This window comes from Nycticebus coucang, chromosome 5 (genome assembly GCF_027406575.1).
Source record: "Nycticebus coucang isolate mNycCou1 chromosome 5, mNycCou1.pri, whole genome shotgun sequence".
NCBI classification, from domain to species: Eukaryota; Metazoa; Chordata; class Mammalia; order Primates; family Lorisidae; genus Nycticebus; species Nycticebus coucang.
The window spans coordinates 5057657-5080745 of NC_069784.1; the positions used below are offsets into that span (position 1 = coordinate 5057657).

General features: G+C 36.6%; 1 protein-coding gene across 2 annotated transcripts; it reads right to left on the reverse strand.

Moving 5' to 3' along the window:
* Positions 1 to 699: 699 nt before the first annotated feature.
* On the reverse strand, positions 700 to 18867 carry ZRANB2 (zinc finger RANBP2-type containing 2). 2 transcript variants are annotated; one of them, XM_053590918.1, is made up of 11 exons: positions 17307 to 18867; positions 15235 to 15287; positions 15036 to 15144; positions 13889 to 13971; positions 9171 to 9247; positions 8793 to 8927; positions 7297 to 7466; positions 6201 to 6287; positions 4154 to 4312; positions 3027 to 3101; positions 2386 to 2476 (listed from the first exon to the last, which is right to left on the reverse strand). In XM_053590918.1, the coding sequence occupies exons 1-10, from the start codon at positions 17360 to 17362 to the stop codon at positions 3068 to 3070; spliced, it is 963 nt and encodes a 320-aa protein (XP_053446893.1). In that variant the 5' UTR covers positions 17363 to 18867; the 3' UTR covers positions 2386 to 2476; positions 3027 to 3067. The 2 variants fall into 2 exon arrangements, with proteins under 2 accessions (XP_053446892.1, XP_053446893.1); XM_053590917.1 differs by lacking the exon at positions 3027 to 3101 and having other exon boundaries at positions 700 to 2476.
* Positions 18868 to 23089: the final 4222 nt, after the last annotated feature.

A 23089-nucleotide genomic window follows, 5' to 3' on the forward strand; every position in this document is an offset into this window, starting at 1 on the left:
GATTATAAGTATTAGATAATCACTTGTTTTCTGTATCTTGAATTGTCTTTTAATTAAAACTGTCCATCTCATTTTCCAGAAACGAAATAATACAATTGCCAGATCATAAAAACTGTGAGCATATTTCTATTTAAGAAATATTTAACGTTGACATCAAAAAACAGGGCAGAGTAGATAAATTCTCTACCTCCTTACCAGCATCTATAATACTGGCTATGAACAACAGATAGCAAGAAGGGAAAATACAATGGCAAACAACGCCATAACTTACCTTAGTGATTGTGCCTAGACATGGTATTATAGTCAGAACTTGCTCTAGCTTTCCCAGATACCATTCAATATTGTTTGGATGAACAGATTCCAAATGTAAACTTAAGAAAACTTAGCAGTTAAATGGATAGTTGTTGAGTGCCACAGAGTGACAGTTTAAGAGTAAAGTAGCAAACACACCGTGATTCACTATTTTACCACATGGAATAATGTACATAATGTTCTGGCAGGTAGTATTCAACTAATTCAAGAGCTCTCCATTAAATAAAGTCATAAATTAAAATTCCAAGTCCCCAAGGCAGCAATGATAGTGGCTTTGAAATGTTTTAAACCAAACATTCATATATAAAAGGCAAGTGAATATAAAGGGCTTAAAAATGAACAATCAAAAGTAACAAAACTGTAATTAGCTTAAAAATGAACATTAGATCAGAGCTTAAAAATCTCTAGTTTATTTCTAACAAACACCACTTGATGCTTGACTCACAGGCTTTATTTACATTTGTCTACAGTATCATTTCCTTATGAAATGAACTAGTACAGCTTAGTTTAACCAAATGAAATCATAATCATCTCAATTGTCTGTAAACTACTATTAGCTAAATTTATAACCTTGCATTTGCTTAGTACAGCCAAAGTTTTAAATACAGAAAGCACAAAAATAAACCAATGGTAACATGTAGAATCTAGAAGACCATCTGAGCAACTTAGAAGGTGGACTTTCAAAAAGTCTGAGGCACAATTACAAGAGAGGAAAAGTTCTTGTGCAACCTACAGTAAACGTAGCAAAGAAAATTAAGACATAAAAAACAGGGGATATTATCAAAATATTTCTACATAAGATATCTTGCTTTCATTTTCAGATCAGTTGAAGAGAAAAACACTTTAGAATAAAAAACAAATATAATTGTGTGATCTGTCTACTAAATACCTTAAACAAGTTTAAATTTTTATTTAAACTGCAGAAGACAATGTTCAGGGGGAAAAAAAAAACAAAGGTCAATACCCCATAACAAAAGCCCACAAGCACAATTGTCAATTTCCCTTAATATACTTACCTTGTATTGTCACTGAAGATACTGTTAAAAGAAACCTTTTTCATTTTTAAACCAGAAAACAAAATGGGAGTTCAGTGACCAAAATTTAATTTTGAAAAATAAAACAAACTCTGAAAGCATTTTAAGCCATAAGTTATTTCAAGTGAAAAGGAAAAAAATAATGATTTTGCCTTACATTATGTAGAAATAAGCATTCATTTGTTATTTGGAAGAAAACTTTATGCAGTGTTTATATATGTATTAAGTCATGTAGAGACAAATGTTCACTTAAATTCACAATGTCTGTGGTGTCCTTTCATCTGAAAAGAAAGATACTTGAAAAGCTTTCTTAAATTTTCTCATTAACTATGATTTAGCCTTTTCTACCCTATCACATTTCACAACTGGATTTTAAAGCTTCTTAAAATACTGATATACATTTTAAAATAAGATGTTTCTCTTAACAGGAAACCCCATCAATACAGATGAAATGTTAGACTTTCTTTCTTGCCCCAAATTATGTGTCAAAAAGGAAAATAAAAAGATTCTTTTGCAATAAATGTGGCGGTGCAAAAAAATAAAGCTAGATAAAAGGGAGACAATGATTCTAAGGCACCCTTAGCACAGGGAATTTAAAAATAAACAAGTTTCCAGTTCACTGTTTTTTATGTTAAGTGTAACATTGACATATGTTAACGACATAAACAGGTTGACTTCTTTTTTATCACATAAAAACATAAAACAGGCAGTTTCCAACAAGTTTATCCTGTCTTAGCCAATAGACAGGACATATTTGGAAATGAGAAAAACAAAGAGTTTAAATTAGGAAACAAAGTACTCTGTCATAGCTGAGATGGCTGATGGATGAAGCAAATGGTTGTAAATAATAAATGATAAATAGAGCATTTATTTTGAGACATTATGGCTTAAAATGCTATTTACTTTTAACTTCACAAATAAACACAGGTGTATTGTTCTGAAAAGCAATGAAGGCATGCACCTCTACTGGCAGATTCAGCACTTCTGACCAAGTAAGACACCAACTTTTTTAAAAATATGCTTCATGCACTGTACTGGATTTTTTTTTGATGTAAATTTTAATACATTATTTCTTTTTTGAACTTGAACGGGAACCAGAATGGGATGATCCAGAAGATGACCTGTGGCGCCTGCAAGACACAATAGAAAAAGCAGGCGACCTAGTAAGCTAGAGCGGCACTTCAGCATTCGTTCTTAAAGATTGTCAACATATAAAAAAATTAAATACCTTAATGCTGGTAAAATGAGTAATTAAGAACTAAGATACAAATTTATACATATAAAGTTTGGCATTTAGATTTTGGATGTGAGCCCATTAATGGTATAAACATAACTTAAACATTTCTACAATTTAAAAATATCTTCTCATTTCAAAATATAGCCACCTCTCAATTATTTAAGACAATGAAGAAAAGCCTTGCCAAAATGTATAAAATTACAATAATACACAACAAAGTCATATAAACTAAATAAGGGAAGTGTGACTAAACCAATTTCTGTGATACACTGTACAAAGTGTAATATACCTATACATAAGACAAAAATAGCAAGGCTTCTGATTGTGTATGTGAAATTATATTCATAAATAATTAAGTTTTGGAAATCTAGGTCACACAGATGCTTGTACAATTAGTTATAGGGTTATATTCATGCAGCTAATATGAATAAGTCAATATCAACCTGGGTAAAGTAGTGGTGTTCCGTAGGGGTTGGCCCTGGGCTCAGGGTTGTTTAGTGTTTTCACCAATCACCTGGCTTATGGAATAGAGAACATGTTCATTAAGTTTAGATGACAACAAACTAGGGGGATTATATGTGGCTAAGATAAAAATTTGCAGAAGTGGTCAGAGAGCAACAGAATGAATTTCACTCAAATGCAGAGTAATTTTCTTACAAAGAAGCAAATCCACAGAAACAGATAATTATGTGTAATCTTACTACCTAAACTTCAAAATGTGAAGAAGCAAAACTAATCATTCTGTACAAGTAGGAATCATGAGATAATCCTACCACTGAACCAAACAATTATCAATCAGACTTTACATAATCTTTATTTTCACAAGCTACTAGGCTATGGAAGATTTGCAAAGATTACAAATAAAGCTTTTCAAATGACTATACTAAACATTAAGAACCAAGAAAGTGAATGAAAGTGACTAATTAGCCTGTTGCAGGAAATGCCAACAGATGACAACCTCACTGTTCAAATTTTAAAAATGTCAATGCAGATAGCAAAGGTCTTTCTCAAAAAAACAAACAAACAAACAAACAAAAAAAAGATTTGGACTGCAATATGAAAAATGTATTGGCTACAAGGAACAATTCTCTTATAAAGGGCATGAAATAATTTGCTTTAGAAATGCATTTACATTTATTTAAATAAGGACAGATTTCCAATGATCTGAAATTTATTTTGTTATTAGATGCCCTAGGAGTCCTATGATTTCTAATAAAATTTAAAATAGTACAAATATAAAAATCAAGCTATAAATTACTTCTACATACATGTTCTGAATTGCAATCTTAAAAGACAGAAATAACCGAGAGTTGGCTATAATAATTATGTATGGAAATAAAATTTAAACAATAAAATGATCAAAGAATAATTTGATATGTAATTATTGTAAACAATCTGATCAAAGTACAAAGCCTAAGCAAAGTTTTATTTTTTAAAGTTCAAAGTTGAAAAGTATAATTTAAAGTGGGAACAAAAGAGATAATGAAAAACTAACCCTTGACTAGGAAGTTCAGCATATCTATGAAATACACTTAAGAACACTCATTCTTATTTCTACAGAAACCCAAACCTTTCGGGTGACCGTGATCTTGTTCGTCTTTTTTTGCGATCACCAGATGAAGAAGATCTAGAACGACTTCTCTTTCTGTTCCTCTCAGGAGAAGAAGATGAACTTGAGTAAGATCTTTTTCGTGGGGAAGAGGAGCCCCTGTGGGACCTGGAGCTGGATCTTCATTGATTGAGAAACAAATCAAACATTTCATTAAAAGAAGAAATGAGGAAGAATGTTTAGTTATCAGACCGCCCCAAAAATAAACAAATAGGATTTAAAGCAACTATGGAAATGTTTTAAGGAATACTTACTGCTTACTCAACAGAAGACTTCTGGATCAACCATGAAAATATTCTATTTAAATATAATTATTTTAATTTCACTTTTTAAAATTGTAAGATAAGTGCTCATCACTTGTAATTAAAAGCCAGCTTACTGTATTAAAATAGAATTTAAGTATTTTTAGTTTAATTTAAGGCTTTTCAAAGTATACATAAATGGTAAAAACAATAGATTTTATGTAACTTTATGATTAGAAAATCTATCCTTTCATTTGGGGAAAATTATGTATCTTATGTACAACTTCCTGAGGAAAATTAAGGTAATTCCTTGTGGAATTATGCAAATAACTCACTAGTTAAGCTGTTACAAAAACCCAGAGATATGGGGCAGAAACAAACAAACAAACAAAAAAAAAAACAAAAAAACAAAACCCCAACCAGTTACTATATTAAACTGCTAAATATACAAAGTAAAATAAAATGATAAAATGAGTAAATTTAAAACAATTTATATTTACAACACTTATTCTTAAGCAGAACCATTATTCATGAAGTATGAAGTGTTGACATTCACATGCTTCAGGTAGAAGGAAACGTGCAAATGTTTAAATGCAATTTTTTTCTTCATCTATATATTTTATTTGACGGAATTTAGCTCAAACTTCCCAAAAAATTCACCTTTGGGTTTAAAATAAAACCAGAAAGCCCAAAAGGAGAATTCTTTGGAAAGTTATAAGCAATGAAAAATGTGTGGGAAGAATATGAAGGCTGTTTTGTAAAATCCTGAATTAGTGGTTTCCAAAGGGAATACCAGAACTTAAAAAAGGACTAACATACTGACACTAAATAATAATAATAATGATACTAAACACATTTACTCTCTATTTTGTATTGGCATAATACAAGTATGCATCATTCTTTCCTCCTTAATATGATTATATTACAGTTACACTCTAATGTTAGATTTGGCTCAAATCAACCAGTAATTACTACCAAAAGAACCAAAATGAAGCTTTTAGTGTGAATTTCCACAAAAGTGGAATTCTAGTTGTTAGAGGCCCTTACATCATAAATTAACTTAAAAACAAAGGCAGCATATTTTCACTAACTGCAAAAAATTCTGCAAGAGTCATCTTTATAAATTACAATTCCCTCCACAGGTCTGACTAAATGTGAAAACTGGAAGTTTATAACAATGTTTGTTACTAAGGACCATGTTCCACACCTAATCTAACCAATCATATTCTTTGATTTAGTTTTAAGAGGGGTGGTTTTTCTACAGATACTATTTATGATACTCTGTGCAAAACTGGACGAAAATATGAAACACTACCTAGAAACTTTATCTGATATAAATGGCAAATTTGTTACCATAAATATTAAAACTACCAGGCAAACCAAAACCTGCTTTGAGACAGGGTTTTCCTCTTATTAATGTAGTAAATTTAACTTTTTATTTGCACATCTAATTTTATTTAAACTACTGCAACATAACACACTGGAGATGTGGCTTCCTCTTCCTATTCATCACATCTTAATACCACATAACCCTCTGTAATGCAAAATAGCCACCTTAATTCAATCATGGGAATGTCTTGGCACACTGCTGGCAATGAAAACATTTCATGGTGAGAAAATTAAGCCAAGGCAAATGCATTAGTTTTTTAATGCTAAAATAAAATCAACAAGTAGAAGCAAAATAAGGGAGAAAAAAGCAGCAACACCTTCTGCAGCCTCTAAATATTTTTTCTCTCTGCTTTACAGAGAGATGCTACCTCATTCACCTTGATTTCGACCCACGAGATCTCGAACGTTCTCTGGAACTGGAACGAGATCTTGACTGCGAACTGGAAGAACTTCTTGTACGGGACCTGGAACAACATGGAAGGATTTTTTTTTTCCAGGACCACTTAATGAGCTTTGTGATATGAACACTGAAAGAAAGATATGTATTAAAGTTTATTTCATATACAAATGTAAGTATATATGTTATTTTCAAAACAAAGTATTTTAAATTAAAATTTTTTTAATACCCCAAATTGCAATTTTAAAGAGTAATCAACTATCACTTCCCAGGTTGATTAAATCAATTGTACAAATTGTTAGGCATGTGTATACTTGATCCCTATGTTTTTCTGTGTACTCAAAGCTTAGAGAATTAAAGAAAGAATATATAATAATTTTATCATTGGTTTATGTAATTGTTGAAAAACAGACATAAGGAGAGCTATGGTCCTTTTGAATTCTAAAAATCAAAAATGAAATAAAATCCGTTAATCTAATTTACATCTTTAACATCTCTTAACCTACAGAAGATAAGATTTTTAATCTTAAAATTGTTTATAAGCATTCTTTAAGCTACCAGGATTTATAGTGCTCAATTAACAAAAAATCACTAGCTAATATTTTATCCCTAAATACGGTTAAAATTCATTGTCCATGCTATCATTTGGATAATTTTTCAAGAGAATATTAATACCAAAATAAATTATTGAAACACTGTGTAATAGTAATCTGATGAATGCCAAGAAAATTTTTATACTAGCCTTCAACATCTAAAATAAAAACATAAATCTCCATTTGTTTAAAAATTCTTGAATGTAAGCTATTTAGATAAATATCTCTGTATGGAATGATTTGATTGCATTTTAATAAAGAGCATGATGCCAAAACACGCTAAGGAAGTTTATGTTAATATTTTGCTTTTCTGAAAACAACAATAACTGCATGGCATTAAAATTAAAAAAAATCTTTTAAAAGGTGACTTCAATTAAACCTTCAAAATAAAAACTTATTTAGTCAAGAGAAGTAAAATTTATAAATAAAGAAGTTAGATACTGACATTTTGACTGTTGTTACCCTTGACCTGTACCCGTTTACCTGGACCTAGACCTTGAACTTGAGGGGGAGGATGAGCGTGATGAAGATTGTGAATGTGAAGATCGAGACTTTGAACGACTTCGCCTATTAGATTTCTTTTTATGACTATCTTCTTCTTCACTGGCATCAAGATTATATTTTGAGAGATCAGCATCATCTTCATCCTCATCCTAACAAAAATTCAATTATATTTAGATATTAAAGTTACCTACTAGAAAAGATAAAGTTATCAAATGCATTCCCAATTCTGAATTTCGACTACTAAATTCATCTCTGCTAAACAGACTTTGGTACTATCTCAGATATTTTAGACATAAACCTGTAAGTCACACTCTTTTTCCTCTCACACACGAGGCGTTACACCAAATTAGTTGTCAAGAGTTTTCAATTTTACCTCCTTAAAAGTAGTTGAATCCACCACTTATAAACTTTGCTCCTTTTTTCCTCTAGTATACACACATTATAATAACCTCTTAGCTCATCTCTTAAAAGTCTAGAAATCCATTCTGCCTAAAATCTAGTGACAGTCAATATCCTGAGACACAGGTCATATTATCTGTTGCATGAAAACTTAAAAAATGGCCCCACATTAATTTCTTTCTTTTTTTTTTTTTTTTTGAGACAGAGCCTCAAGCTGTTGCCCTGGGTAGTGCTGTGGCATCATAGCTCACAACAACCTCAAACTCCTGGGCTCAAGCGAGTCTCCTGTCTCCACCTCCCAAGTAGCTGGGACTACAGGCGCCCGCCACAAGGCCCGGCTATTTTTTGGTTGCAGCCGTCATTGTTGTTTGGTGGGCCTGGGCTGGATTCGAACCCGCCAGCTCAGGTGTACGTGGCTGGCGCCTTAGCCGCTTGAGCCACAGGCGCCGAGCCTAATTTCTTTAGTTGTATTACAGGGTTTCTCATGTTAAGACTTCAGAGTATCGTTAATCTTGTTCTACAGTCAGACCATAAAACTTATGTCCCCTACGAACAAGTATCACCAGCACTGAAATGGGTGCTGTCCCCATCTCATTCCACCTTCTGTCCTAACCACATTAACCTATGTATAATTTTTAAAGGTTGCTGGCTTTGTTTCCTACTTGGCAAACTGTATTTGCTGTTCTGTCTAAATGTGCTCTCATCCTAGGTCTTACCGCTGGCTCCTTCATATCATTCAAGTTTCAGCTCCACTTTCACCTTCTCAGAAAATTTTCTATCCGCTGAAATCAAAGCAGCTCTTTGAATTATTGGTTATCACATCATGTGCCTTCATAACATTATTTCTATTCAAACTACTTTGTTTAGTTTTTTATCTCTCCTCCTTTAGAATTTATAAGGGTGGCTCTGCTTTGGTCACTATTGTATCTCCAGAAGAAAATAGTGCTTGGCAGTACGGAAGCTCAAAACCTTTGTGAGAACAAATGAAAACACAGAAATCTATCTTCACCAAGGAAACAAGCCTGTCAAAAGCACTGCCATGATGTAGTTGAAGTAAGACAGGAAAGTGCATATACCTCATCTAATTTATATTTAGAAAGATCTTCATCCTCATCCTCGTCTTCTCCCTCTGATTCTTTATCTTCAACTTCTTTCAATATAGATGCAGGACCAACTGCCTTCCCTCTGTACTTTTTCTTTTTACGTCCAAACTAGAGAAAAAGTTTCAAAATAATATGTCAGCTGAAAATGTACTAAAATTAAAACATTCTCTAAAAGAATTTTCAAATATTTTAAGTCAGTTATGATTTCCTACAAAATGATAAATTGTCATAAAAGACTCCAACTGTACCTACAAAATTAAGATATAGTTAAAAATGTTCCTTTGCATGTAAGATATTTTCTAGCATGTTTTTCTAATTTGTATTCTATCTAAACACTAATATATAGCTTACCTCATCATATTCACCATCAGATTCTTCTCTTTCTATATATTCAACATTTTCTCTTTCATTAAAACCACCACCATATCCTAAAAGAGGACATAAAAACTGTTATCCTACCACAGTCCTCGTCAGTAATACATTATGCCCTAATTACCTCTATACAAAAAGAAACAACAGTTGTCTATCCATCTAATACATTACTAATCTTCAAGGGAGCTTATTAAAAATCACCAAAGAGAACAAAGTCAGATACCTTACTTGGAAAGTTATAGGGCTGTAATTGTAAACTCTTCTCGTTTTCAAAATGTCCTGTTTTGCTTAGGCTATTCATGGAATATACCAGTGGAAAATGTATCCTCAAATCTCTGCAATAAAGTTTTAAAAGGATGTTCTATAGCTGTATAGTTTAATATAGTTCTTCGGAGAGGAGTGGGTTCAGTAAGAACCGAGAATCAAATTTCACTATTTAACAATTACAGATAGTCTGAAATCTGATTCACTTAAATGTTAACTGAACTAAAGTACTGGAAAGTTCCTAATTACATAGGCAAATGTAATGACATAATAAAGGCCACCTTTCTGGCCTTGATTTAATTGGTTATAGTTAATGCAATTATTTATTTATTTGAGACAGTCTCACTATATGGCCCTGGGTAGAGTGTTGTGGCGCCTCAGCTCACAGCAACCTCAAACTCTTGGGCTAAGCAATTCTCTTGCCTCAGCCTCCCGAGTAGCTGGGACTACAGGTGCTCGCCACGATGCCTGGCTATTTTTTGGTTGCAGTTGTTATTACTGTTTGGCAGGCCCAGGCTGGATTTGAACCCCCTAGCTCTGGTGTACGTGGCTGGTGCCCTAGCTGCTGAGCTACAGGCACCGGGCCAATGCAATTAATTTTTAAATACATAATTCAAAGTCGCTCAGGTTTTATGAAAGAGCCAATAAACTTTCAAATTAAAAAGTAGTCAAGATTAGGAAATCATTGTTCTCTGATGTCACAACTATTACACATTATTTACAACATGATTGGCAAATTATTTGAAGGAAGCTGAAGAGAGAGCCTGGAATAAGAAAGTAAGTGAGCTACTTTTAGAAAAAATAAGGTGAGAGATTTTTGAGTAGTCTCCTACTAATAAATTAAAAAGGTATGTGATCAGAATAACATATATTCCAGAACAGTACCAGTACATAAAGCTAGTGATTCTTAGACTTATGGACCTTAAGAGTCAGCAAAATGTTAAATAGATTTACACATATGAAAAGTATATCTATTTTTTAATTGAGCCTAGTGATTTTAAATATGCTAATCTTAGACATTAAAAAAAATCACTTTAAAATTTCACTTTCTGGAGGAAAAAAACGCCACACTAACATAACATCCTCTCTTTTCTTCATTATACTTTGTACCAAGTAAAAACTTCAAAATACTTACAGCAGGTGAAAAATAAAACTTATAAACAAAATCCATGGGATCTAGATGGGAAATAACTTATACAAGAAAAAGTAAACCAAACAGACTGAATGAAAACAGCATGGTTTTCTCTAGGCCACTAATGTTGAAACCTGTCTTATTAAATTATACTATTTACATTTTATAAAAAGAGGTAATGTGGAAGCATGTAAACTTATTAAAATAAAGATTCAGGCTTTTTGTAGGGTTCTCTGTTCACATTTAATAATATGATTATGATAAATATAAAGAGAGCTAAAAAATAAATTATAGCAAGATTAGAAAGTGAACTATTAACTCACATAGGTAATGTTGCAAAGGTATGTAAGTAAATGTGTTTTAAAGTGAAAAACCACAGTAAACACAAAGCTATTTTCTTTCTCTCTCATGCAGGCCATGGAGATCACATACCAGCTCAAGAACTTGTTTTCTATACATGGGAAGCACAGTCGCTCCCAACCATGTAATGTTAAGCTAGAGGACTGGTCTGAAGCGCGGCAGCTGATACCATAAAAACGGCTTTTCTTGCTTCTGCTCTTGCCACCTCCTCCCAATTCTACTCACAGACAAGTGAAGTGTTTAAAGAAATCAGACTGTGTTACTCCCTTTAAAATTGCCTCCAGAAACTTCCCATTCTATTAAGAATAAAAAAACAAACTCCTTACCATGATTTACACGGCCTTTGCCTGTTTCTCAAGTATTTTCTGGAGCTAAGGAGGAGTTTATCCAACATGCTAAATTCTGACAAGTCTCAGAACCTTCACAAAAGCTGTTTGCTCTGGCTTGAAACTTATCTTTCACTTCTCAGCTTAAGCATAGCTTTCTCAAAGAGAACTTTATTCATCTTCAACTCTATATTGTTCTGCTCACCCGGGTATCCTCAGCACCTTGCTGTGGTCTATAAATATTTATTTAATGAATGAATACATAAAACACTACAATTCTGTCACCAAAGAATCTTGAGTTTCGCTAGCAGGCTTTACGAAGTAACCAAGAAATCTCTGTAGGTTTTTAGTGGAAGTCTTGAATGATAATGTTTTTAAAATTGTCTCACAGTATAATGTAAAAAAAAAAAAACTAAAGGTTTAAAATAAGTGCTTGGATTAGGGCTGTTGAAAGTGGAAATGAAGAAAGAATAGGGCATAAACATACTATACTTCAAAGCAAGAACTAATACACTAAACTGAAAATTTTGGTTCTATGCTATGCACAATTAATTCAAATCCTGAGAATTTATTCACAACGTTTCTATGCTGTTATTGTTCATGGATTAAAAAAAAAAAAGATAAAATAAAAATAGAAATAACCTCAAAGCCAAAAATTAAGTAAATTACTCAACAGTAATTTGATGGAATCATGCAGGAGTCAGTAATCTTTCAAAGACAATTAGGTTTTTTTTTTATTCACATACTATGTTATTATGCTTAGGAAATGTTTCCTGGAATCTTACACTGCTTTATTCCAAATAGTGAAGAGAAACTGGAGAATAACAGAATAGGTTGTTTCACACCTTCAACTGTTACCAGCAAAGAGAAATACTTATAGGCAGGAGGGTGGGTAAGTTTCAAGACACCAGAATGTCAGAAAGACGATAATGAATAAAAGAAGTAAGGTTACTTTGGTAGACCAATGCTATTCCTACAGTGAAACTTTAGATAGTAGTAGTCATTAAATGGGTCGAGGAGAATGCAAAGAGAAAGAAAGCCTTTCCAGATTGTAGCTTTTAAAACTACTCAGAGATTTCAGACTTTATCCTAAAAACAACCAGAACAGTTTTAAACAAAGGAGTTATTGATTTAATTTGTTTAATTGTTTAATTTTGTTTTGTATTGAACAAAACAAAAAAACTCTGGCTGCAACTGGGCAGAATATGCAGAGACTAGCTATTTGCCCATAACACATAATGACATCTCTGCCTAGAGCGATGATGGAAAAGACCATTTTGGGAGGTAGGAGATGAAGAAGGAGTTATCTAGGCTAAGAAGGGCATCTAGACTTCTGCCTTATGTAATAAGTGTATGGTAAGTGGTACTAATCATGAGAAAGAGATCACTGGAAGAGGGCCAGATCCCGCGGGGTGGGGGTGGGGGATCACAAATTCAGTTTGGATGTAATAGTTTGACATTTACATGGCAATGTTGAACAGGCAGCTGGATATATGGGTCAAAGAAGTAGTCTGAGCTGGACACATAAATTTTGACTATCATTGCATGCCAAGAAAATACCTAGAAAACAAAAAAAGAGGGCCTAGAGGAATAGCAACATTCAGTGGCCATGAAGAAAAGTGACCTACCAAGGAGATGGAATAAACAATTAAAAAAGCAACTTACCAAGAAGACAGAATAATCAAAGGGCTTGGGATGGAAGGGAAAAAAAGGGAGACTGTTGTCAGAAGGCCTCAATCTACACAATTAGCATAAAGGCAAAAAATCACTCTCTCCTTGAACAAGAGGTGGAATTTGAAGGTTGAAAAAGGAAAAAATAAGAAAAGTAGAGTAAGAAAATGAAAATCTAGGCCATTAAATTATAATATTCTCATATGTGAGAATGTAAATTAAAGAAAGCAGGGAATAGTTTACCAAGTCTAGGTCTGAAAGGGTGACTATACATAGAAAAAATACTTCTATCATTTGATGTATGAGTAGCTGAGTGATAAAAACAGTTGAAATACACAGATAATGTAGTTGGGCTAACTGCTAATATCAGGAAAATCAGACTGCATTAGGTAAATACTCTCATTTCACCACCGACAACACACAAAGCCAATGGTAAGCTATTAATCAGGTCAATGATTACCAAACACCATCCAAATAACCTATAGATTTTTGGGACCCAAAGAACAGTTCTGTGATGTGGAATTTATATTATCGAGTTTCTCACATGATTCTAACGCATAGCCAAGTTTGAGAATTACTGTCTGAGCTTTAGACAAGTACTTTAAAAGGTACACCTTTGCCTTTTCTGCCATATAAGGATACTGAAAGGAGAAAAATAAATTACTACATCATTACTAATAACAAACATTTAAACTAGTAGGAGAGAAGGGATGAAGGAAAGCATTTCTAAAAGTATCCTAACATTCCTACATGTTAGAACAGAGATCATTAATAATGAACCTTATAAATTGTGAAATCATGAAATGAAAGATGTAAGAGAAAAAAATTCTAATAAGCATTAAGAACAGAATAGACAGAATCCTCGATTAGATTATTGCTGCATTGTTATGATCAATTCAATTTTTAATTCTTAATCATTTAGTTAAAATGTGGTTTTATCTTACCGGTTCTTTCTTCTAATTTAGCATACTTTGGAGTATTACACATGTTACACTCTGATCTTCTGGCCCAATTCACATTACTGCAACTTTTAAATGAAAAATGTCAAATTAGTAGGCTATAACACAGAACTAGAAAAATACATGTTTACTAAGTAGTAATGTAAATGAAGAAAATATACACTGATCTAAAGTTAGAACGTGGGTTCCAACAGACTAAACGATTAAGCAGAGAAGCAAGTCCCTATACTATGACGTGCTTTGGTAAATCTGAGATCTTCCAAAATTTTTTGACCACTAACATAACACTGAAAGCAAATGCTCACTAGAGCATGACAGATTTTTGGATTAGGAATGCTGAACAAAATTCTGAATATACCTAAAATCCCAATCAGTTCAGGTTCCAAGCACTTCATTTAAGGGATATTCAATCTGAATTGAGATTCTGAGGCCTTACCAGAATAAAAAAAAAGGTGGGGGAGGGGGGTGTCACTTTAAAGTTTCCACTAATTTCTCACTCTTTGAATTTACCTCAAAGAAGAGTAACGTTTTCTTTTGTTTGTTTTTAGGGAAGCACTGAATTTCACAGAATACCAAATCTAGTGACTTAATTGTTGCTGGAAAATTTTCCAGAACAAATTTAGTATCTATAGGATCAGAAATTTACACAAGATTGTTTTGTGATTTAACCCTTTCACATGTATATGATTCACCCACACAGAAAAAAGATGGGGAAAAAAAAAAATCAATACAGAATTAAATCTAAACTTGAAAAAAAATATTAAGAAATCTGTCTAATTAGGAATAATTATTTATGGTGTGCAACTTACTGTCCTAACATTTCTTTGTAAACAGGCAAAATGAATTTTGTGGTGTATTTCACATTAATAATAAAAGGTGAAAAATTTGGGAGATTTTTCAATGATAGAAAACACTTTTTGTTATCCATTATAGTAACAACTGTTACCATTAGAAATACAGCAAAAATTTTAAAATTTCTTTATATACAACTCTTAAATATGAGATACTGAATAATTTACCCTGGCTTATCAATGTGATTAATGAAGATTCATAAAATTAAGTTTATGACATATCCAGCAGTGGTCAGATATATTACTAAGGAAAAAGAGTAGACAGTATTTCAAACACATACGTCTTACACTGCCAGTCATTAGCACTAAAAAGGCCTCGGCTCTTTTCTGCAAGTGTCTTTCCTATTTCAGTGCCCCCAGCTTTCATCATCTTGGCCTCCGTTGTTTTCTCTGAAAATATAAAAATAGCGCAACATGAATTGGAAGAAATAAAAAAAAAAGAACTGCATATAAAATATTAACAGAATCTCCCTTACTTACCCCGACCACATCGATTACAGCTAGTTCTTCTAGCAAAGTTTACATTTCCACATCTGAAAATGAATTGAGAAGCATTTATAGAAGTATCTTAATGTATTCTGATCATGTATCTGGAATCCAGAACTTCTGATTCATTTTAGTCATGTTAATGTCAACAGTAACTACAAAAACTCCTCACAATCTAGTAGAAAAAAAAATTAACACATATCATTAATTATAAAGAAAACCCCTTGCAAAATTAATGCAAGATTTGACTCTACTTTTATAATTATTGACAAGACATCAAGGAGTTTAAAAAAACTCCAAAGCAACTCTCAGTATAAAAAGTAGAAATATACATAAATTTGATATTATAAGAAAAGTGTATTCCAAGAATTATGAAACCCTAAAGTGAACTAATGGGGAAAAAATTAATGAAATGCCCTTTTTACAGATAGTAGATGGGATGGTACTGATTAAAAATATTAACAAAGTCCAATAATACTGAGTTTTATGGAGTATTTATCAAACATCTGACACTTAGCTGAAAAGTGACACAACAGCCAAAACTTCAAAACATAGAACAGTACATTATCTTATCACCTTATGCTTATACTCACACAAAACTAAACGACAGAGGTTTACTCATATGATCTTAGTAGTACACGCGCAGTTAAAGCATTTTTAAACGCTCTGAATAACATGTAAAGCTTGAAATTTGAAAACCCGAGTTTTAAGACATTACATTAGTATGAAATATAGATGTCAACAATGGGATGACAGTAAGAGAAACACTCCAAATGATTTGTAGGTTATTTTTTTCCTCCTGAAAACAAGTTTCCTCACAATCTTAAAGCACTGCTGTCTCCTGGTTTTATACATATTGTAGAGCCAACAAGCTATTCTAATAAACGAGTTGAAATGCACTCTCCTAGAGTCCGATTGCAATTATGGGGACAGACAGAAGAACGTTATTCTACATGTGATCAACAGCATGAAAGTCCGAAGCTATTGTTTTAAACCTTCTGAGGGTTTCAGCAGGGTCTCACTACGCTGAGCAATACTATCGTTGTATTGACACATAACTTTTGTTCTCTTCAATGCGTTAGATCCGAGTTCCTTCAGATCATCTCAATGTTAAAATACCACCAACAGGTACCAATCCAGAAGTACTTAACGCATTTCAAGCTCTACACTCACCATCCATGTTATTTCACGTACTCATTTTAAGGGAGCAATTTTATTCCTATTTTCAGCCAAGTTATAAACCTACTTAGTTACGTGGTCTACAAGTCACAGAACTGAAAGTGAACCCGGGTATGCTCCAAAATTTGTGCTCTTTACTATAACAAACTCTTAATCTGTGACTACCTTAGATACGAACATTAAAAAAAAAAAAAAAAAGCAAGCAAGCAAGCCTGTTTTTCCACGTATTTCCAAATAGCTACACGCATGTGCGCTCCCTTCGGTGAGGCCGAACAATTGCACGGGGCACCCTGGCTTCGGCAACAACGTCAAAAAGCAGGGCCAGCAGCACGCGCGCGACTCGGCCGCAGGCCTCCCCCTTCCGCCCCGAGGTGGCCGAAAGCCCAGTTCACGGGGGGAATTTAAACAAGTCGGGACTTCCCGACCAAAAAGCGCTAAGGCTTGGGGAAAAGGAAAAATAGCACGCTAGGAAAGTTTGACCAAAAATATACAACAAGGCGAGCTAAGGGGCGGGTGCGGGAAGGCGCCGCTTTCCGAGACCGGGACTAAAGTTCCGCAGAGTCACGTGGGGGTCCCCCGAGCGGCCCGACCCGGGGACGTCCTCGGCGCCCAGACCCGCCGGCGCGGTGGGGGCGGGGCGGGGGCGGACGGCGGCCGCATTGCACGCCCGGACGGCGGGGAGACGCCGGCGACACCGCGGAAACAAAGGCTGCCCGAGAGACCCTCCCGCGGCGAGACCCGCAGCCTCCGTCCCGCCCGGCGCCGGCGGTTCGCCTCCTCCGGCCGGCGTCGGCACGAGGAGCCCCCCGTAACGGAATAGGCCGCGCCGGCGACGGAAAGCCCCACCAAGTCGCCCCGGCTCAATCTGGGGCCCCTCGGGGACTCACTTCTTGTCAGGGCAAATCCAGTCTCCGTCACTGACTCGGAAATTCTTGGTCGACATCTTGGACGCCAGCACCACAGCCACCCGCAGCTACGTCTTCGCAGGAGGAAGCGGGCTGGGGACTTCGGGCGCCGCGGGGCTGCCCGCACCGCGCCTGACTGCCGCCCGCCGCCGCGTCCGGGCGCGATCATGCGGGCGCTGGGCCGCGGCTGCGTCTGGACACCTTCGTCCCGACCCAGATGCCTGTGGTTCTGTTTCCTAGCTGAAAGGGATCATAAGCATTTTTTTCCCTAGGGCCAAACTAACAGGCGCCGTCGGGACAGCCCAGGCGGGAGGTCTTCGTGGCACTGGACGCCGCGGAGAGCCCCCTGCCGGCGGGAGGACCCAGGAGGAAAGCACGTCCGCCGCAGTTGGCGGGGCCGGAGAGGCGGCGGCGGAAGTGGCTGCGTCAGTTCTGGGACGTGAGAGGCCGGTGGCGCGGTGTAGGTTAGGGAAGGGGGTGGGCCGAGCTGGGCCAGTGTTTGGAGACGTTTTTTTGCTAAAGATAGAGAACTCTTACTTCACATACATGGGATGTTGTGTAGGAGACTATTGTTTTTGATGCTTAAGTAGGTCTAACGCATGAGTAAGGAACACTCACATGGGAACTAACTGGGAATTTTAGAACTAAGATGACAGTGTCTTTCCTGAGCCTGTCCCATTGCCTTCTCCCAGCGATAACACTCTTCTCTTTGGGGGCTGTATTCGCTTTTTGAAATGTTAGTTTATGTACATGTTGAAGTTGATAAACCGTTGGCGTGGGTAGTTCATTGTTATATTTATGGTTCACTCAACACTATGGCGCTAAACTCATCATAGGTAGTTACAAGTAGAAGCATGTAGCTGTAGTGCCTTTATTTTCACTGCTCTATACTGGTAGTATTTTTGTGTGCACGTGACAATTTATTCCCTCTGTTTTGCAGCTTTTCCCATTACAAACCACTCTAGTATGGGCATTTTTTATGTGTGCATTCTGCTAAATAAATACAAGAAGCTTTTTTACAAGATAACATACAGTTGTGCAGCACTTAACCACGAGGAAATGCTCTTAGTAATGCAGTGATAGGTGATTTTGTCATTGTGCAAACATAGTGTACTCAAACATAGTTAGCTGGTAAGGCCTACACACCCATGCTATACAGTATAGCCTATTGCTCCTACATTATAAATCTGTAAAGTATGTTTCTGAATATTTAAGGCAAGTCTATGTATTTAGACACAGAATAGGTATAGTAAAACAGCATTATGATTTTATGGAACCACCATTATATATGCCCCCCATAACGGTATTTAAGACAGAATTGTTCAGTACTGCCTAGTTATGATAATTGCTTTAAGATCTTTGATAATTGTTTAACAACATCTTAGACTTCTAAGATGAAGTTGACAGCTGTTGATTAAAAAATTTTTTTCCTTTGAAATTTGGTCACATTTTTCCACTTCTTTTGTATTGTGGATTTTGTCCTGATGTTTTGAAGATTGTGTTGCATAAATCAGTGTAACCTGGCTTATTGTACCCTCAATGAATCCCCAACAACAACAAAAAAATTGTGTTGCATAGATTCTGGGTCTTGTTAAATGCTTTTGGGGAGTGCTTTTTTTTTTTTTAAATTCTAGGAGGCAGTCAGTTAAGTTTGGTTCAAGTCACAAGTTCGTTCTCACCCTCTATGAGTACTGGTTCAGCCTCAGTTCCGTTTTTAAAGTCTTTCCTATGCTGCTCCGGGATTATTTGGGGACTTGTGCAGTAGTTAACATTGTAGTTCAACCAGAGACCTGTTGCTGTGTTGCTTTGTATCTGTCCTGCACCTACTCGATTCAGGGCTGACCACAGAACTTGTATGGGTTCATGCACAGAATCAGGGATCCTCTTCTTCACTCTCTCCGTTTATATTCCTCTCACTTTGTCTTGCAAGGTCCTCTTTTTTTTTTTCCTAGAGACAGAGTCTCACTTTACCGCCTTCAGTAGAGTGCCATGATGTCACAGGACTCACAGCAACCTCTAGCTCTTGGGCTTCCGCGATTCTCCTGCCTCAGCCTCCTGAGCAGCTGGGACTACAGGCGCCTGCCCAGCTATTTTTTGGTTGCAGTTCATCCGGGGCTGGGTTTGAACCTGCTACCCTCGGTATATGGGGCTGGTGCCCTACTCACTGAGCCACAGGCAAGGTCCTCTTTTCCTTGTCCTCTTGCCAGCATATGAGGTTACTCTTGGAGTTTTAGCTGCCTGCCATAGCTACAGCAGCTGGTTTGAAGGTGATTTTCATTAATACTGGACATAGGATGAGTCCAGAGCTCTGGGCTACTGCTGTCCACCACCAGGCTGCCTGTGTGAGCCTCCATGTGGGTTCTCTGCTGTCTGTGGTCAGACTGAGGAATGGCCTCTGCTGGGAAGCACCGAAAGAAGACATGGGTGGCAGTGGACAGGTCCCCAACCCCCATCCTGCTTCTGGCACCTGGGAAGGTCACACCATCCCTCTGCAAGCTGTGCTGTATCAGATACTGCTTGTTGTGACCATACTTGTCCTCCCCAGGGCTTTTTAGACTGTAGCACACAAAGCCAGTGGGCCATCTTGAGTGAAGGATATGCTTTCTTGCCTTTAACCAACTTGGTGACACCTTGTTCTGGCTTGGTCTTAAGCCATATGCAATGAGCAGTGGACACAGCTTGTGCAAATAGGACTGCTCTTCTTGATCTGCTCAGGGCAGCTGGTCTGTCCTCACTACTGGTAACCATGTGTGACTAGGGCTATGATCAACATTAAAGGGTCACATTCCAGGGATGCAGTGATTAAAGTCTAGATTGTTCCAGAGAGGACATGTTTGGGAGATGTGTTGTTCTATGTTAATGCTATAACTTCTATAAAGTAATGCTGTAAAATTACAAACAAATTTTAACATGACCATAATATGAATAATTGTTCACATTTTCATGCATTCTCTGGGTAAGACTTGTGTTTGTGGTCATTAACAAAGTCCACTAGCAACATCTGAGAGCCATTAGAAGCCAGTGTTCATAGGCAGCACAGTGGATGTTGCAGAGTTATGATTAATGCTTTGATCAGCGTTAAATACATGGCTTTAGGGAACTGCAGAGTCAAGAAGATCTATATTGTTTTGATTAAAAAGAATCCAAAGAACCATGGCATTATGAATAATAAAAGTGTCACTACCTTTTCCTTGCAGTGGGAGATCTAAAATTAGCCAAGAAAGGTATCTTCAAGAACAGTGAACCCAACTAGGTGATTCTTAGAAATTAGGAAATTTCTTCACATGCACTGATTGGACAGTAAGCAGCTGTTTTCCTTGCCCTAAATCTTCAGCAATGAATCACTACACCTCATATTGACCCATGACTTGTGTAATTACGTTTATAATCGAATTGTTGCTACAGTTCACCCTTACTTCCCAAATATTTCCCCAGAGCTTTGAATACCCTAACAGCAGCCATGGACAGAAGATAGTGTTGCTAACGGGTCAAATTTCTCTCTTCCAATTGGAATCTCTGGAGTCTCCAAACTCCAGTTGCCCTGGTTTGGGTCAGATGCGCACCTCTGACCATTCCGCCATGGCCGGTGTTTCGGGGGTGGTGTAATGTGTAAGTCTGGCTGCAAGGAGGCAAGAGCGAAGTCACCTGAGAAAAGGAAAACGTTGATTCTCGTGTTGGTTTTTTGTTGCTGTGTGACAGGTCACCACAAGCGCAGCAGCAGCTTAGAGCAGCTCAGATTCACTGTCCCTCCCTGTCTGTAGGCGAGGATTCTGGGCAAGGCTTGCTCGGCTTCTCTGCTCAGAGTGTTACCAGGCAGGCAGCAGGTTGTAGATTGGAGCTGTGATCTCATCTGAACCTTAGGGTTCTCTGCCAGGCTAATTCAGGTTGTTGGCAGAATCACGTTCTTTGCAGCTATGGCACTGAAGTTTTCATTTTCTTGTAAGAGAAATGAATTCTCTCAGCTTCTAGAGGTGTTGGGAGCCATCTTAAAATTCTGCAAACTGGTTGTTCCATAGGGAAATACTTCAAAAGATGGGCACTATAGTTGTCTTTTTCTAAAGGCATTGAGAAATCCTTCTTAAACTGGTGATCCATCTTTTTCTCTTTTGACTTACTTAGGATGTATGTGGATATCCACAGATGAATTATAGTCTTGCATCCCCCAAATATACATCTCTGAGAACATTTTGTTTTTCATATTTCTTTCTACAATTTAGAATAAATGTGCTGAAAGAAGTGAAAAGAAATTACTAAATATTTTTTACTTAGTATATTTTGTGATTTGACATTCTTGGAAATTCAGTGGATTAAAAAATGTGAACACACACACTTCACAACTCTACAACTTAAATGCTCTTTTTCCGTAAGAATCATTAAATTTTCACCAGCTGGTGTTTCAGAGTCCTTTATAAATTAATTATAGTATTTACTAGCTACGTGGGAGTGGAAAAGTCTAATTAGGTCAAGGAGGCTGGCTGTGCTGGAGGCTGAAAGGCAAAGCACGTGTAAGGTGTCAGTTGCAAATCTGCTGGGCTTTCTTGAGAGCGTATGTTTTTAAAAAAGCCTCGAACAATGCAAAGATTACATGAAAATTTATGGGAAAAAATCATACCACAATTAAAATAGGAACTTATTGAAAATTTCCATCTATCTATGGCAAAAATAAAACATTTTCAAGGGCACAAAACAACAGAGGTATTCCATGCCACAGAAGATACCGTTCGCTCCATGTGAACAGCACACGCATCCCTTCATTAGCTCTCTCACTCAGTGGCTATGGGGCTAGATACTGCAGCTATAAAGAGGATTATGTTCTGTAACAGTCTTTTTAAGGAGAGCACAGAGTGCTGGTGGGTAGGGATGTGTAAATGGTTGGAAAAGTGTTAAGTGTGGTGTAGACATAATCAGAGGATATGATGGGCTTTTCCAGGAGAAACAATGCCCCAGTTCATAGGTGGGGAAGGGAAATGCATTGAGGTTATTTCATCACAAGTACCAAACCAAATCTGATTACACTTTGTCCTTAACGGGTTGGGACAGGGGTGGGATTTCAGGGGGTAGTGTCTCTCAGGTGCTGAGGCTGGAGGAATCACCGGACGGTGACAGCCTCTGTGTAACTGAGCCCTAGATGTGGGCTCACCCCTGGTCTCCATTGTGTTACTCCTTCGTCTTGCCTTCTACAAATACTAGTTCAGAAACTCTCTCACACCAGTTTGGATTTTACAGTCTTATAAAGGATTTTAAATTTAGCAGAAATCAAGTCTTAAACCATGAGTCAAAAATGCAGGTGTTCACAGAGCCCAGGGAGCAACAGAAAGGAATAAGCTAGAAAGCAGGGTGAGGGTGGGGGGAGGGCTGTGATGAGCTACCCAAAGACATTGAAATTCAACCTAAAAATAAATGCTGTTTTCACCAAACAAAAAATGCCTGCTGGATTACTGGGTCGATGGGACAGTTGTTTGTGTATTCTGCCTATTAAAGAAGTTCAGTTGCTGTGTTAGAATTTTAGATTTCTGTGGTCATGTGGATATGAGGACGTCAGGCTGGGGTGGAAAATGCATCCTGGGGCTTTTCTGTCTGCATTTATGGGTTGTGAGGTCTTGTGAAGCATTCCTGTGGCCTGCCTTCCTTTAGGCCCTGAGATTTGGCCTCCTGTTCCCTTTCTTGGCTGTCAGTATTTGTTTTGTGCTGTAATCTTGAGTCATGGAACATAGCTGGAGAATTTTTTTTTTTTTGACAGCTAGAAACTAGAGAGAAGTAGAGTT